At 35.5% G+C, this 16,348-nt stretch overlaps 3 protein-coding genes across 5 annotated transcripts; 2 read left to right on the plus strand and 1 right to left on the minus strand.

Annotated features, from left to right (window-relative positions):
• Positions 1-1,585: 1,585 nt before the first annotated feature.
• On the minus strand, positions 1,586-3,877 carry LOC124438502 (putative RNA polymerase II subunit B1 CTD phosphatase rpap2). Its single transcript, XM_046988659.1, has 10 exons — positions 3,805-3,877; positions 3,618-3,738; positions 3,448-3,546; positions 3,312-3,377; positions 3,145-3,230; positions 3,029-3,079; positions 2,251-2,949; positions 2,017-2,097; positions 1,882-1,950; positions 1,586-1,811 (listed from the first exon to the last, which is right to left on the minus strand). The coding sequence occupies exons 1-10, from the start codon at positions 3,822-3,824 to the stop codon at positions 1,625-1,627; spliced, it is 1,479 nt and encodes a 492-aa protein (XP_046844615.1). The 5' UTR covers positions 3,825-3,877; the 3' UTR covers positions 1,586-1,624.
• Positions 3,878-3,921: 44 nt separating this feature from the next.
• On the plus strand, positions 3,922-5,535 carry LOC124438507 (U11/U12 small nuclear ribonucleoprotein 35 kDa protein-like). 2 transcript variants are annotated; one of them, XM_046988665.1, is made up of 7 exons: positions 3,922-4,139; positions 4,210-4,287; positions 4,364-4,429; positions 4,504-4,574; positions 4,644-4,734; positions 4,823-4,898; positions 4,992-5,535. In XM_046988665.1, the coding sequence occupies exons 1-7, from the start codon at positions 3,965-3,967 to the stop codon at positions 5,401-5,403; spliced, it is 969 nt and encodes a 322-aa protein (XP_046844621.1). In that variant the 5' UTR covers positions 3,922-3,964; the 3' UTR covers positions 5,404-5,535. The 2 variants fall into 2 exon arrangements, with proteins under 2 accessions (XP_046844621.1, XP_046844622.1); XM_046988666.1 differs by having other exon boundaries at positions 4,823-4,902; positions 4,992-5,144.
• Positions 5,536-9,445: 3,910 nt separating this feature from the next.
• Positions 9,446-16,330, plus strand: LOC124438497 (large proline-rich protein BAG6-like). 2 transcript variants are annotated; one of them, XM_046988654.1, is made up of 24 exons: positions 9,446-9,687; positions 9,786-9,827; positions 9,942-10,017; positions 10,704-10,769; positions 10,863-10,969; positions 11,045-11,116; positions 11,196-11,243; positions 11,309-11,389; positions 11,464-11,543; positions 11,608-11,719; positions 11,794-12,330; positions 12,403-13,057; positions 13,339-13,451; positions 13,592-13,676; positions 13,764-13,790; positions 13,870-13,941; positions 14,047-14,201; positions 14,270-14,369; positions 14,707-14,837; positions 14,995-15,195; positions 15,280-15,426; positions 15,519-15,626; positions 15,702-15,804; positions 15,915-16,330. In XM_046988654.1, the coding sequence occupies exons 1-24, from the start codon at positions 9,616-9,618 to the stop codon at positions 16,070-16,072; spliced, it is 3,348 nt and encodes a 1,115-aa protein (XP_046844610.1). In that variant the 5' UTR covers positions 9,446-9,615; the 3' UTR covers positions 16,073-16,330. The 2 variants fall into 2 exon arrangements, with proteins under 2 accessions (XP_046844610.1, XP_046844611.1); XM_046988655.1 differs by having other exon boundaries at positions 11,196-11,237.
• The last annotated feature ends 18 nt before the right edge of the window (positions 16,331-16,348 follow it).

Genomic DNA, 16,348 nt, shown 5'->3' on the forward strand with positions numbered 1-16,348 from the left:
TAATTGCCGACGATAGTTAAAATTAGTTTTCGAATAGCTGTGTGTATTTCATAGTTCTCGACAAAATTCCTTAAAATGACCACCATTTACCACTAAAATCCACACAGATTAGCTTCAAATGGAACAAAAAAAACATTTGATAAGATTGGAAATTGGTGAAGACAGACCAGTTACAATAAGGGAAAAGTATTTGTTAAATATCCATGTTAGAAAACAAGCAAAAAGCTAACCATTCTAATTCGAAAACAATTTCTATGATTCCAACGTCCAATGAGAATTATAATCAAAATAAATATGCAAGGCAAATGAAATGAATTTTTACTGATTTTACATCACGCGCGTTATATGCTTGTAATAAAGCTATATAAGACATGCAAACAGCGAATTTTTTATTGTCGTTTAATTACTCAAATAAACTTACTCCCTTGGAGTTAAGCAACACAAAATGTTTCAACTGTTGTGCGCAGTCGTAGCTACTGTCAAAAGTACTTTGTCTAAGGCAGCCCATCTGCTGGATAAAAGTTCAAAGAATGCGCCATGCTTGCATCGTGGCGTAATGCTTTAAGACGCTGTATGGAATCCTTAAAGATAACTTTTTGTCCGGAACACTTCTTATCATTGATAGCACATAGTAAGCTTGAACTGAAGTCTGGAAAAGTTGCAACTTATATTACAAACAAAACGTCTAATAGTATATAAGGAAGAGTATTTACATATATATGCAGGATGTTTGTTTCATGGTTTATTTTCTTTAAGATACTTAAAGTTGACTTTAGCTCTTTTTCTGATTTGCTGTCCAAACTTTTTTCAACCGAGTTTTTCTTTTCATTAATGTATCACTGCACTATTAAAGACAAAATATATTTCTAAGAATAATAATTTATTCTTATTACCTTAAACGTTTTATGTGGTAAAGTTTTGAAATGACAGAACAGAAAAATATCCATAGAAATATGTCGTGTGGATGATTTATAGATAGTCATTGGAGGTGTCTCGTGTTTGTTGAATCAATCATGCTTTGATTAGTATATATCATGATAATGTCGCAGATAATAATTTGACGTTGATTGCAACATTAAATTTTGCATTTTATATCAACAATGAGAAAATGGGGAGTTGTCGATTTTTGAAACAGTTGACAGTTATGTTATTATCAAATGTTTATGTGGTGTCTCCCTGTTGAAGATGAGTAATTATTGAAACATGACTTGAATTTTTGATGCGTGAAAAGCACGTTTAAAATGCGGTTTCTCGTACACAAAATATGTCTCAAAAATCACAGCAGGAGTAGCGACGCAGAGAAGACGAGATTTTTAATATAGAAATATTAAAATGAGCGCACAGGCAGAGACGCTTGTTTCAATAAAATTCTAATTGCGGACATTATTTATAGTTTCACGTATAATAGTTAGTGAAACCATTCATATTTTGTCATGTGGCTGGAGAGTTAAAGTTGATGTCTCGATATGAATTCGTAGTATTAAACTTTGATTTTGAGATCACTTTTTTAATGTGACAAAGTTTCAATCTCAAACGACCTCTAATTAAATGGGATAAATGTTGCAATTAAAAAGCAATCACGCAATTTGAATTGTAATGTTTATTGAATATACACTGGCAATTTTCAATCTAGTTCCTCCATATTAAACCCCTCTTGTGTCTTAGCATCAATATTATCTTTATCTACATTAAACACATCCATAAAACATTCTAAACTTCTTCCATCGCCAATCGTCCTCGAGATCAAGGAATACAGAATTGCCTGCTGATCCAATAAAATATCTTGCAAGTTCTTGTCAAACTTTATCAATCTAACGAGGGAAAGTTAGAGCTATATATTGATGCAAATGTTCTCTTTAAAAGCGTTAACTTATGACTTACACAAAAAGAAGGATTAGGGCCACTAATGTCCACTCCTTTGGCTTTAATACAATGTTTTTGCTCGTGAACCTAAAATAGAAAACGATAGAGCAGTCAATCCACGTCTAACACATGTCATGACCAAGACATGATAACCTGAATGTCTTCAGTAAACCTGCCAATTGAGACGATACGTCAGCATGTGTAAGGCGCAATTCTGACAACATCGGAGATATACTATAATCAAGAAAGAAGAAAAAATATTTACAACGTAGCTACACATCTGTCCACATAATTGCTTTGAATGAATGTCCATATAATAATAATTTATAATCTCTTGCAGGCAATTTCGGGTTATTATGCACAATGTCAAATATTTTTATTCTTTACGCCTTAGTAATCTTGTCCAAGACGATCTTTCCACGAATTTCCATTTGACTTTTCCAATCAATAGATGGAATTATCACAGCAACTGCGTCGCTTCTTCTTCCTTCGTCTTTGAAAGTTTCGTCAAATTTTTCGAACTTGTGCAAGTTTTGTTTAATTTTGAGCGAATATCTCAAGTAGTCTTTGGTCTTTATGCTGCACCACTCCGATAAGATATTTTGAAGTTTTTTCAAGTGGATTTCGATCGGTACTTCGCACTTCTCCTTACTTAGAATGGTATTCTCGCTTTGAAATGGTTCATCGTTTCTGATGCAATCAATCGTAACTATTGCTTCCTTTGTTTTTTCATCATCGGTGTTATTGCGAAAATGATCAAGACGATCACTATCTGTTATATCACTAACGTCATCAGAATCAGATAAATCAAAATCCAAATCAATTTGAACTTGCATTTTCTCCATAATACATCCCAATTCACTGTTGTCAAAATGTATATTACTGTGTATTTTGTCGTAGTAATTTCTGTTTTTATTTTCATTGTCTACATGTTCTGTGTTGTCTTTATTCTTATCTTTTTCTTTTTCTTGTTTGCTGTAAGTTTCTGTTTTACGTATTTCGTCATCCTCAACAACTTCTCTATTGGTTGTGTGTGCTATATTGACGCCATCCTTTATGAAAACCTCGCTACCCGATCCTGAAATGCTACACAACAGTAGAAATTAATCTCAAATAACTACATTTACAAATATTTTCAAGTTACTTCATGTAACCACGAACTTACGTAGTTTGAGGCCGTTTACTATCACTTAACAGCAACAGGTCTGGAAATTTTCTACAAAGATGAAGAATGAATCAGATCAAAGGTTTCCTGACCGGCTGACATGGAAATTTACTGACCGCATTTCTCGCATCCAAACTGGCTCAGACGAAAGCTGTGATTCAAAATATTTTGACGCTTTAAAACAAAAGTTGCTGCAAAAATTCTAGAAGGAAAAAATAAAACCTTATAAAACAACGTGCGTTTGTAATTTCTCATTTTAACTTAAACTATAGCCAAGAAGGACCTTTCGTTCAGTAATGTCAAAGACTTTCTTTTCTCGAAGGGATATGCTGTATTTTTGCTTTAAAACCTACAGAAAACAGCGAAATGTCACAATTGACGCGTTCGAATGAAGAAGATCCTTCATTTTATCAAAGTACCTGAGCAATACGACTATTACACAGTGGATAACCGCAGTATTTTGTAATTGCCCTTTCCTCAGTAATATCTTTGTACTGTGAAATTGTTATGTATTTTCCCTGAATAAAGTAAAACAAATGAGTTATAATGCGTTTGAAAAGAAATGCTATCCAAATTTCGAGTGACTAACAGCGTTCAGTAAGAAATCTTTATCGACGTGGCTTATCAAAACCATTTTTTCTACAAGACGATAAGCACGCTCTTCTTTCGCAACTCTTTCCTTAATGGCCACACGTAGCTTTTCTTTTTCCCTTAAAAGATTTTATGTGTTCACGAGTTTGTTATCTTATAATTGAATATGTTAAATAATCTTTTACCCCCCATCAATCGGTTCCATTTTATGAAAAAGACTTAGTCTTAAAAGACCTCGTATTATGATTCTTATCCGCCATTTTGTTTCATAGAATGTGTGCTTCCATTTGTTTTATACCGATCTTCAATAATTATCATGTAGATATAGCAAGATAAAAAGATTATATGTCATTGTCAACAGAAATGGGTGATAAAGATGTAAAATTACCTTACAAGCTGCCAACATTCCACGACTGGCAACCTCATGCTTCATTTTATCATCCATTGTACGCTGGGAGCATTGATGGCACAGATGTTTATCCACATGACAAAGCTGTTATTAGGGCTATGCTTTCAACATGTTAGTATGTGTTGTGTCATTGGTTTTGGACGAATTTCATGCTGTCACTTATTACTTGTTGTGCCTTAAGATCGACCAAACAAAAATGTGACTGGGGATCAAAGCAAGACCCTATTTGTTGCTCGTCTGAGCAAGGATACTGGGGAAGGTGAAGTTTGATCATTGTATATCAATAAAATATATATGCATGTCTGTTCTACAAGACTAACAAGATTGTGTTGTAGATGAAGTTCAAAAGATATTTGAAAAGTATGGACACCTTGAAAAATGTCGGCTCATCCGTGATTTTGGTGAGATGAAATTATTCCATAAGATAATAGAGTTGATTAATGTATGACAGTAATGGAGTATTGTGTATTTGTAGTAACTGGTTTTTCTAAAGGATATGCTTTTGTTGAATACAAGAAGAAAAAAGATGCTTTATATGCTGCAAGGGTTGTTTTATACTTGACATCTTACAATGTTTAGTGTTCATTTGGTTTATGAAATTGTTTATATTCTTAGGAAACACACCAAATGAATATAAATGGACGACAGATCTTAGTTGATTTTGAATGTGAAAGAAATTTAGAAGGATGGAAACCTCGTCGTTTTGGTAATCAACCATGTGTTGCATTCATAGCTTACTGTCAATATATCCTGACTGTCTTTTAATTATATTTGATGTTTCATTAATGGCTAAGGTGGTGGCTTTGGTGGTAAAAAAGAGTCTGGTCAGCTAAGATTTGGTGGAATTGACAGACCATTTAGACGACCACTGTGGGTGAATGTTTCTCCTTATTCTAAATTGCAAAAGGTATTATTGTCTTTGAAAGAAAATAGTATAAACATTCAAATATCTTGTCTTTTCAGACCTCAAAATGTAATTCATTTTGATCGAAGCCAACCATTTAAGACATCCAATAATGCTGATGCTGAGGATCACAGGAAACGGGACAGAGAAGAGGGGTATGATAGGAGTAGAAGTGGACATGAAAAGGAAAGATGGGATAGAAGTGAGAGGGATATCAAAGGTAGTGATCAAAGGAGCTCCAAAAAGGGTAGGGATGATCATAGAGAAAGAAGGGAATATAGGGATCATAGGGATCATAGGGATCATGTTGAGAAAAGAAGGCAAAGGGAGGAAGTCAAGTCAGATGGAAGACAAGTACATTGTGAAAGAGATCAATGTAAAGATCGATATAAATTTCATAATAGATACAGGGACAGAAGTCCCAGAAAGGACAAAAGGGACAAAAAAACTCATCGACATTCGGAAAAATAGGACAATTCTAGGCAATAATATGCTGTAAAATCTTTATAGAAGCGATGTAAATTGTAAGTTATTTTGATTATTGCTGAATTAATTTGTATATGCATTCGAGCCTATTAGAATAATTGAAATAATTGACACGCACAACACACATATATATATATAGAGATTAATGAATTGATTGTCGTCGTCTCTTGAGGCCTCAATTGGCTTTAAGTATTACTTGAATTTATTCCGGAAACGAGAAGCTCTGGAGACAGAAAAATATTAACCATTTAAAAATGCACTGCTTGAAATAATTCAGCTATGGCAATCTCGTAAATAATTTCCGCAATCTTCCCCCTCTTTCGTTTGCATAAAGCAATTTGCATGTGTTTAGTTTTCCCCTTTCAACCAATGACAGCGATTTTTAAAACTTAGTGGGACAGTTTGGACCAATAAGAAGCGTTCTTTTGTCTTGACGCGTTTCTCTTCTGGCAAAGACAATTTTGACAACTTTAAAAATACTGCTTGACTGTAAATAAATGAGCGTGAACGTGTCTTTATTGGTATCTTGTTGTTATATTATTGTGGCTATCTCTTTGAGTTCATAATTATTTTTTCGTTGAAATTACCTTCGTTTGTTTTGAAGGCAACGAAAACTTTGGAACGTTTGTACATTGTACAATGTTGTCTTGAAAGTATATGGTAATATATTGTTTTAAGTTTTGCTACTGGAAATGTACACAAAAAGCCGGTAAGACTCTTTTATTGTCAATATGAGTGAATTTGAAATTCCATTATGGAAACGAGAGCTTTTGAAGCGAAGGCAAGCAAAACTTAATATTGTAAAAACAAATTCCGAAAGTTCGAATATTTTAAACACAACGAATCCAGGAAATAATGACAGGAGAAGAATTTACCATCAAAATGAGCAAGAAAAAAATTCCCAATCCCAAAACAATCAACGCTTGGATGACGATAAAAGTTACATTGGTTATGTCAATGGTTCTGTCATCGCAGAAAACGCGTCTGATAAGTCGGCGACGTGTGTAAAACCTAGTGATGACAGCAGTAGATTGGACAAACCATTTTGCGGTGTTGTTAATGAGCATATAAATCCATCGACTGCGAAGAAAATGTGGCAACGACAACAGGAAAATGTAGCAAATAATAATGTTGGCACCAACATTATTGCACAACGTTCGGATTTTTCTGGAATTCCCAAAGCCTATAAATCACCTTATGCCAAAAACCATTGGAATAGATCATCATTGAAACGAGAACAAAACTCAATAACCAATGGGAAAATATCAAAGCCTTACGGGTCAAGTATAAAGAAAGATGTTAAGAAACCTGCAACATCCCACTATGTAGTTGATGAAAATGATGATACTGTTGAACACATACAAAGTGTGAAAACATTACTTGGTTTGTTTGGTGGGAAAGCAAAACCATCTCTACACCATAAAATCAGTGATAATTCCCTTGCATCAGGAAGATTCAAGAAGTTTGAGACCGTCTTGGATAAAAGACCTGCTCTCTATAAACATCACTCGGAACCAAACCTCTTCCAGCAACATCATGCTCCATTGAATTATAAAAAGTGCCCACCCAGCCCCTTGAAGTCTCCTGTAAGTCTTACAAAGTCTCCACCAAGTACTTTGAAGTCTCCTGTAAGTCCCCTAAAGTCTCCTGTAAGTCCTACAAAGTCTCCACCCAGTCCCCTGAAGTCTCTGGGTGGCGACACTGATGTTGCTTCATCATTTCACCATGTATCACATGGAATCCATGAGAAAATGACACAATTGAGAAGAGCTTCTCAGACCAGTGTGGAAGAAGAAGAGGGATGTCTAGAATTTAACATAAAATCCGGCCATCAGTCAGATGTACAAACTTTAAGCAATGAACTACCAATTGATCACAATAAAGAAAAGGTCCAAACCTGTGTTGCTGTAAATAATTCAAGTGAACAAACAATGCCTGTTGTTGACCAGTCAAGTGATCATCAACAGAAAGATGGTGTAAAGGAAACTTTGCTTACAATAAGGAAACACCTGTGGACTTATCAAAAACTGTTGGTGACAATCATAATGATGTATGCAATTATCACAAAGATATTGTTGACACAGGACAAAGAACTGAAACAATCTATGATGGCATTAATGAACATTCATTTGATGAAAAACAACAAATGAGGGCAAGCAGGTCAACAGCAACATCAGAATTGACTTACATAAATAAAGAACAATCCATTGGTGAATATGAAGAAAAAAAAATGGCTATGCTAAGGAGAGTGAGCAATCAAAATCAGGTTTGCATAGTAATGAGCCCTTAAGCCACTGCCTTACAGAGATTAGTCGAGACAAACAAGTGAGCAAGGTCATTAAACCAGTGCAAACTGAGGAAAAAGCAATTGAAACGAAAAGTAAGAAGCCAAGAAGGAGAGGTTTAAATGTTGTTGATCCTTTAGCTGTGTTGCAACTCACTAAAGATCCAATTTTACTGAAAGAGAAGACAAACACTGCTGACCTTGGAGTTGTTAATAAGTTATCTTCAGGCAAAACACTGATCATTAAAAATGAACCGGATAGGAAAGCACAAGTTGCTAAAATCAACCGAGCTTGGGATTTACAAAATGCACAAAATGCTTCCAAAGGAGACGTTGCAGGACAGAAAAAACCTCTACCATCAGGAAATACCCAAAATAATGTCCCTGTTACGTCAATTGACGAGATTCCTGTATCCAGTGTTGACAATGTTGCAATGATGACATCATCCCATACGGGCAACTTTCTAAACGAGCACGAAACTTATGGAGAATTTATACCTGTTTCTTCTATTGATGATGTTGATGTTGGCCCTATTCCTGAAGTTGTATTTGATCATGCACCTGTGAAGTTAAAGTCATGTTTCAAACACAACAGAAAGGTGACGTAATGGCTTTAATTATGTATTTGGAAGAAACATTAGAACGTATTTCAATTTGTAATTTTCTCGTTTTTAGAATGACCGTAGAATCGTGTTCTTTGAGCAAGTCTTTATCCATGATTATCAGTCAGAAACTGCAGCTACGTCAGATTGGGATTATGAACACGGCGTGTCTTTTGAATCCTATACACCTGCTGCTGTAAGAGATTATGAAGACGGAAAAAGAACACGTGACTTTAGCGATAAGATCTTACCCCAGTCCCCCTCATCATCTGCCATTACGCATAAAGAAACCGAGAAGCCTGCAATAACTTACAATGAAAGCGATTTTGTTGATTTTACTGGATCCAACGTCCGTGTTGATGGAGCTTTGCTCTTTTGAATCGTGTTTGCAAGGACCAAATTCTTTTAGTCTTACCTAGCAATGCAGTCCTGCATATTTACTGTAGAAAAAATCAATTGTTTATTTATTAATATTATGTTGTTTAAATCATATTGTTAGATTGGCAAAATTTATTGCCTTTATAATTCAAATTACCGAAACTGATTTGATGTCAGACCGTTTAAATGTATAATTGAGTTGTTTATCTTATTTTTGTAATATTACTGATATTCTACAAATAATGAAGAATAGGTCTAGTTTCTGAGCAAATCGTTGGATTGTAGAAATGCAATTATGTTCTAACTTAGTTACTTTTTTAGTAACTATAACGTTAACAAGACATATGTTGCAGATGATAGCTTTTAGCTGCAACTAGATTGCAGTTGTTGCTTCTATTGATGGACGTTGAAACTGGGGAAGGTGATGGAGGGGGGCGAAATGAAGGCTTTTTCAAATGTAGTCTCCTGTGAAATGACAAATCTTTTAAACAAACCAATAAACGACGAATGGAAGATTCTACTTTAATCAAAGAAAACGAAGGGACCGTTAAAAATCAGTGCTTGAAGAATGATAAACTTAATATTCAAACAAAATTTTTGCTTTCATTCAAAACAGAATTTTTTTCCAGAGCTGTTCAATTAAAATGATCCCTATGCATGTCCCATATGAGATACCGACCTACCACTGGGTGGGACTTACCCCATAACCTTCATTTCCCCCTCGCACCTGTACCGTACCGGAAACTGCCGAGTTGAAGTCGTTCGTGACCGGCAGCGATTCTTATGAATATCGCGGATGTAAAGCAAAAAGATAAAGCCTGTAATAAGGCTTCCTTGGAAGAACCACTGGGAAGAACCTCTTTCCAGTTTGAATAGAAAAACGTCATTTTTTTTCTAAGTTCTGCTTTTTGAAGACTTTGTTGTCTCATTGATATGAATATTGATATGGAGGTCACGGTAAAAACCCTTGATTCGCAAACAAGAACCTTCAATGTTTCCTTAGAAGTAAGTCTTGCTAATTTGGCGTCGTTATAAAAGCGGACTATTAATTCATTGTATGTGGCTCGTTCAACTTATTATTTAACGTTTGAAAATTTTCATAGACCACGGTAAAAGAATTCAAGACGAAAATCGCAGAAGAAATGGTATGATTGTATAAAATATATTGTTTTTTGCTGCAATGCCCGTGTTCTTTCGTGCTCACACTGGCGTCGTCTTAAAAAGATCAACTTTCTTAAATGTTCATTTGAAATTGCCAGAAAATCCCTATTGAAAAACAAAGATTGATATTTCAAGGCAAAGTTTTGAGTGACGAGAAGCAACTGCAGGACTACAGTAAGTAAATATATCGTACCATCATGGCTGGCCAACTCATAGGATATATTTTTATTTTATCTTTGTCTTTACAGCAAAATCCCAAGCATTAACTACATAAGTTCTTTACTGTTTGGGAAAAAAGTTTTGGCTCCCTAAAATCACGACAATATACTAAAACAAAACATTTGCTTTGTTGAAGAAACGCTTGTGGCTATTGAAATGCACATTTTTGAAACAAATAAAAATTGAAATAAAATTGGTTTGTTTCATAGAATACACCTATTTAAGTCCATTTCAAACTAGTTTGTATAATTTTGTATCAGCATTATTACAATTTTGAAGCTACTATATCAATGTCAATTCTTAATATTAGTGTTTTATGATGATTCAACATATGCAAACACTAAAATCCAACTGGGACAACCTTGATACTTTAGAACTAAAGGAAATTTTATATCAAATATCCAGAAAGAAACGAATTATGTATGTTTGTTTGATTTCTTCTTGCTGGGTGTATAGGATATACAAAATGTTTTTGAATTATCATCTCCTTCTTCATTCATGCCATTAGATTTGAATTTATCTTTCTTACCGAGTATTATTGACTGTTTTTAATCATGTGGTTTCGTTATATATGCATTAGTGTTCAACACCTTGAAATTTTTGTAATGAAAAGCAATTTCAAAATGATAAATTAACTTTAGAGGTTAGCGGTTGTGTTGTACACTTGGTTGAAAGACAGCCTCCACGAACACGGTCCAATGGCCAAAGTATGTAGTTCTTTGTTTGAATGATTGAAGAAATTTCTACTATTCATGGTAATTTTTTGATGAAAGTTATGATGAAATTATTGCTTTTTTCAGGCACTGAAACAACAACAGGATCAACATCCACAACCAGTATGCCAGGGAATATTGCTGGTATTATGGGAGCCTTTGCCTTGCCCGTTGATGTAATGGGGGTGACACAGGTACATCAGTAGATTTAATTGGTGTTACCAGTATCCAGACATACTGAAGCGAATATCAATGTTGTTGTCTTATAGCAAATTGTACAAGGAATCGTTCAACAGATTGGAGCAGAAAGTGCTCAAGCAAACATTAGCACTACGTCCTCGGTAAATCTTAAAATAGTTGACAATGTTTTTTTTTGATTATTTGTACTTACTCCTGTTTTTTTGTGTAAATATGTTATAGGATGATGGATCGTCAGTCAATGTTCATGTTAATCTTTCAACTGTAATGGTATTTTTTTTAAAACTTTTGACTGTCTATAGTGAATTTTGTTTGATTTATATGTTGTAATTCAGTCAAGGAATGATTGTCAATCGAGGATTGCTCCTGCAAGGGCTCATCTCAACAATGTTTCTAGAATCATACAACGCCTAGAGGTGTCATGTTTGTTTAAATTCTCATTCCTTTGTGTGTGAGTTTTTAAATTGACCAAACAAGTTTGTTTTTGTAGAATGATGGATTGCCATCAAGTAATTATATAAATGAAACAAATTCTAACGCAGAAAATGGAGTGCCAAGCAATAGTGAAAAGTATGTTAATATATTTCTGCTAATGTTACATCAGAGATGTCAACAATGTTGTATTTCAATGTAGTTCTTTGGAAGATTTGGCTAATATATTGCAACAAGTTGTGCAATTAAATGATGAAATGAGGCCCCATCTGATACGTTACCAAGAACTGCTTCGTTCCCATACAGACAGACAGGTAATTCAATCAAAGGAAATTTTCGTTATGCCGAAAAGTATTAAAGAAATCTGTTATTTGGTTTTGTTTTTTAGCTTCAAGGTGCTGATGATCTGTTGCCAGATTTAACAGCAGAGGTTATGCACAGTCTTAGTCATGCTTTTCATGCATTGTCTGACATAACTACAAACTTTCGAGTACCAGATCCACAGCTGAATGTATTACCCGCAATGTCTCCCGTCCCTTTCTATGTTGGTAATGCTAGGAATACAGCATCAAGCAGTCAATCACAGTCCAATGGACCTGCTAATATTCAAACTGGTATCCCAATTGGACTGAGCCTTAGACCAGGGAATAGTGGTTTGGGTATGCGAATGTTAAGGACCCCCAGACCTGGTTTTGGCCTTCGACCTGGATCTATGTTTAGACCGGGGCCAATGTTTAGACCAGCAAATGGAATGGGGGTTGGATTTGCCAATCCTGCGCCAATGACGTCATCAACGTCTGCGCCATTGACGTCATCAACTCCCGTACCACTGACGTCATCAACATCTGTACCGGTGACGTCATCAACTCCTTTACCTTCATCAACAACATCAAGGCCTGTCAGTAATGCTGCTACCAATCCACAGGTATATCGAATTATTTATATTCATAGTGAATTTGCTTTATTCTCAACTGTATAATCTTGCGTTTATTAAAAGGTCAATTCTCTGATTGGTGCACCTGTGAACTTGCAAAACCTGCCTAATTTTGCAATTCAGATCAACCCTGCCTCTGGCAACATAACAATTGCTCATATTGTCACGTCAATTGTTGAAGAACCAAGCCTACGAGCTACGACTGTCACCACCAACAGTACGCCATCTCCTCGTACATCATCACGTGGTTCACAACCAATTCCACTTCTCAACACAATTCCACTTGGTGATTTTGGGGCAGTTTCTGCTCAAAACGTTCGCTTTTCCTCTCAAACTTCCTCCCAAAACACAGGTTCTGGCCTTGCCTTCGTTACTGACAGCCAACAAAACGTACCATTAGACGCGACAAATCAACCAACTACAGAAGGGATTACGTCAGTAAATCACACACCAAGTAACACCGCCAATTCCACGCCTAGCAACAACGTTAATCCTCCACACAACAACAGCCATGCAGCTGCTGATGCTCAAAGGAATTCTGTACTCAACTTTCTGCCAAATAATGTCGATCATCGTGATCCATTGTTACCCTGCCAGAGTTTTCATTTTGCCTCTCTTGTCCCCCGAAGTGGACAGGCCGCTCCAGTTGCTTCACAGAGATCAGAGCAGGCTTCCCAGAACACGAATCAAAATACACCACACGCAACAAGCGGTCCAGGTACAGTGTTAAAAGATAACATCCGATCTATCATAATTTGTTAAATTTGTAAATATTGTTTCCGTTTAAGAAGTGTTCAACATATTACTCCAATTCAAGCTAATTCGGAAGTGTTGAACTTTCATAATTGACTATAGATTTGGAAACCGACTCCAATGTCAAAACAATTTTCCATAGACATAACGAGAAAATGTTATTTTTCTATGCAATGTTTTCTTAATGTTGTTTTTTTTTGCATTAAGAGTATTCAATGTTATCAAAAAGTCCTTTTATCTCTAAAGTTATAGATTTTTCTGATTTAATCGTTAATGATCAACGACGCAACACAGAGCGACAAACTACAGAAAACGCGGGGAATGACGAAAATATGCGAAACCCGTTTGTTCTAATGCAAGTGAGTTAGATGTCTTCAAGTTGAGGCGTGAAATATTGAATTTCCTGCTTAGGGTTGAAATAAAAGTTTGAACAATTAATAGAGCTACTGTTGTACATGCAGTAGTGATGAAAGTATGCTCTTTACATTTTTTATTTAAGCAACCAGTTACTGCTGAACCGACTCATTCTTTTATGTTCCATGTGGCCGAAACGCTTGATGAAAGACAACAATTTAGAAGTTCATGTAAGTGAAATGATTCAAAACATTTTTAGCATTTCAGTTCTACCATTTGCCATCAAAAGTAAATATATTTGCTTCTAATTGTTGTAGCGGAAGACGAAGATGTTACTAATCGAGGTATTTGATTATCGTTCCGTGTTTCTTACATTCACTCAAACCGAGCAAATATACAAATGATTTTATTATTTTTTCTCAGCTACTTTATCTCGTTATCTTCAACGCTTATTTGCAACCATTCCAATGACACAACTCCTTATGACAGTAATGTGTAAGTAAGGTTTAGTTTACATCTGTAATTGTGTTGTTGATTCAAATATATTGCACGTGATTGGATGCTGTGCTCTACGATGTGAAAGTGTGATTTTTTTATCAGCTGGAAGTGGTGATCCAATCGCGATGTCAAGATCTATGACGAGGGAATTTTTACGAAACGACATTCTAGGCTCCGCAGAGCCAACACCTGAAAACCTTCAGAGGGCCACGGAAAAAATTTTAGACGAAACGAAGGAGATTTTGGAGTCGTTTTTTGTGAGTGTTTGAGTAGGAACATGGAGTAGTTTGGATGTTTTGACGATTTTTATTTTCATCTACGATAGGCGTCTTGTAATGTGAAGGAAAACATCGATGCACCTTCAACGTTGTTATCATATCTTCGGCCGAAAATTCGCAGGTTGCTGGAATTGGTGAATTCAACAGGTTTGAACAGATTTTGTTATTACTATCTACTGAAATTCGTGACAATCATCTTTGGATCGTGGGGAATTATGTATTTAATTGTTGGTCAGTGCTAAAGACCATTTAACTAAATTGGAAAGCCGCCTTTATTTAAACGCGCCTGTAATTTCATGAAACCAAGTTTTACCTCCGATAGAGCTACGCATTTCAGCTGACTATCATAAATGAACTTTCTTTCGACTGCGCATTTAAAGACTGGGACTGGTTAAATTGCCGAATTCAAATTTTTTTGCGCGCTGTAGCTTTCCAGTTATAATGCACTTCAATGCTAGCAGCCCACTTTCAAAACTTTTTTTAGAACCGGATTCTGTGTACACTTCGGATATGTCCGCTCTGCTGTCGAGAATGGCCGCCGAATTGTTTGTTTTGACAGAATATTGTTTAGAAGATGGACGAACGGGTTTGCAAACAGCAATGACACGTTATTTGGTAAGAGATACTGTTGTTTGTGTTGTCAAATGATCCTTGCTGTATTCCTTACATAAAGTACTGCAAAAATGAAGGAAGATGTTACTTTAGGAAATGCCATATTTATTCCTGTTTTCGTTGAAAACTTAATAGTTTTTATCATTCGATATCTTCAAAGGTCTCATCACAAACTCTGTCAAGTTTGCCAGATCCCAGCATGCAAGCAATGATAATGCAGACCATGTGGACTAGCATGCAAGATTTTCGTAATGACATTAGCGTTAGAGAAACGTCTCTCATGCCTTTCGTCATCAGAAAAGAGAAAAGAAAATCTCATGCAAAGAAAACTGATTCTCCAACAATGGAAAGGAACGCCCGTGTAAGGCGTTTAATTATTTGTTAACAGACAACTCGATTAGGTTCGTTAATCTCAAATTATCAGCTCTGCATTATTTCTTTTCAGACGTCCATGACAAGCTCATCGTCAAGTTCAACTTCTTTCCATGATGCATCTAACAAACCTCATTCTTCCGGCCGAACCAATCATTCAGCCGAAGCTGAATGTGTTTCCATGGAAACTGATGAAAATTGGAAAAGAGTGATTCCTGCAGTAAGACAGTCATCTTCTGGTCAATTTCTAGGAAAGCTTTTGTTTACGAACTTTGACCTTTGGAGTGATAAATGTTGTTGGTGTTTTTTTAGGAATGGGTACCAGTTATATCTGAAGATATCATACGTCAACAACGTGTTCCACATCAGTCTCCATTCAGCGATGCTTATCTTAATGGAATGCCACCTAAACGTAGAAAAGTACGTTTTCTTTTTTGCTTGTCCTTGTTAAATTTTTCTCTCGCCTTCAATAAACGTCCTATTTTTATATTCCAGCTGTATCAAACCAACGAACCAGCCCCTTATAATCAATGCGTCTCGGCGACTTTGAAACGATCTATAACAAAATCTGGAGTGACTCCTAGGATTGATGTCGACAGTATGTTGTTGTATCGTTTGCCAAAGTCATTAATCGCATATTTAATATGCGTACTTTGGATGTTATAAGGTGTTCCGTTCATAGGTCTTTTTTCTTTGTTGATTTTCTAGAAGTGAGCAAAGAAGCAAATAGCTCTCAAAGCTTGGAAAGAGTTTTTGAAGATGAGGTTAGGAGTGAAGTTAGAAAACGTCTAGCTTCAGACACGGACTATAACAGCGAGAAATTTCCTGCTATACATAAATACTTCGGAAAGAATGAAAAACGCTAGTATTTTAACAATATAGTATTGAAAATTGATAGTTGTATGTTTTTAGTGCGAATAATTCTTTTTCGTACTTTCATGATGAAATTAATAGAATTAACTTTGCAATTACAATATAATTCTAATATATTGTATTATCTATTAAATAATAAACCTCACTATATATGTGTAAAGCTTCCACAGTTTGTTGATTGGAATATGTAAATGAATTTAACGACTTATGCGAATTATATATTTTCTTTCGGGTTTTTCTCGATAATGAAATTGCAAATTTTCATTTTA

This window comes from Xenia sp. Carnegie-2017, unplaced genomic scaffold (genome assembly GCF_021976095.1).
Source record: "Xenia sp. Carnegie-2017 unplaced genomic scaffold, XeniaSp_v1 HiC_scaffold_19, whole genome shotgun sequence".
Classification (NCBI taxonomy): domain Eukaryota; kingdom Metazoa; phylum Cnidaria; class Anthozoa; order Malacalcyonacea; family Xeniidae; genus Xenia; species Xenia sp. Carnegie-2017.

Bases quoted from the DNA above. Each gene is read 5' to 3' on its own strand.
- LOC124438507 (XM_046988665.1), top strand. From the start codon at position 3,965: ATGTCATTGTCAACAGAAATGGGTGATAAAGATGTAAAATTACCTTAC. The intron at 4,288-4,363 runs GTGAAGTTTGAT...ATTGTGTTGTAG, and splicing joins GAGCAAGGATACTGGGGAAG to ATGAAGTTCAAAAGATATTT. The intron at 4,575-4,643 runs GTTGTTTTATAC...TTATATTCTTAG, and splicing joins ATGCTTTATATGCTGCAAGG to GAAACACACCAAATGAATAT.
- LOC124438502 (XM_046988659.1), bottom strand. From the start codon at position 3,824: ATGGAACCGATTGATGGGGG. The intron at 3,231-3,311 runs GTCCTTCTTGGC...TTTTCCTTCTAG, and splicing joins TTGACATTACTGAACGAAAG to AATTTTTGCAGCAACTTTTG. The intron at 2,950-3,028 runs GTAAGTTCGTGG...ACTGTTGTGTAG, and splicing joins AGTAAACGGCCTCAAACTAC to CATTTCAGGATCGGGTAGCG.
- LOC124438497 (XM_046988654.1), top strand. From the start codon at position 9,616: ATGAATATTGATATGGAGGTCACGGTAAAAACCCTTGATTCGCAAACA. The intron at 13,452-13,591 runs GTGAGTTAGATG...TTTTTATTTAAG, and splicing joins ACCCGTTTGTTCTAATGCAA to CAACCAGTTACTGCTGAACC. The intron at 14,370-14,706 runs GTTTGAACAGAT...AACTTTTTTTAG, and splicing joins GGAATTGGTGAATTCAACAG to AACCGGATTCTGTGTACACT.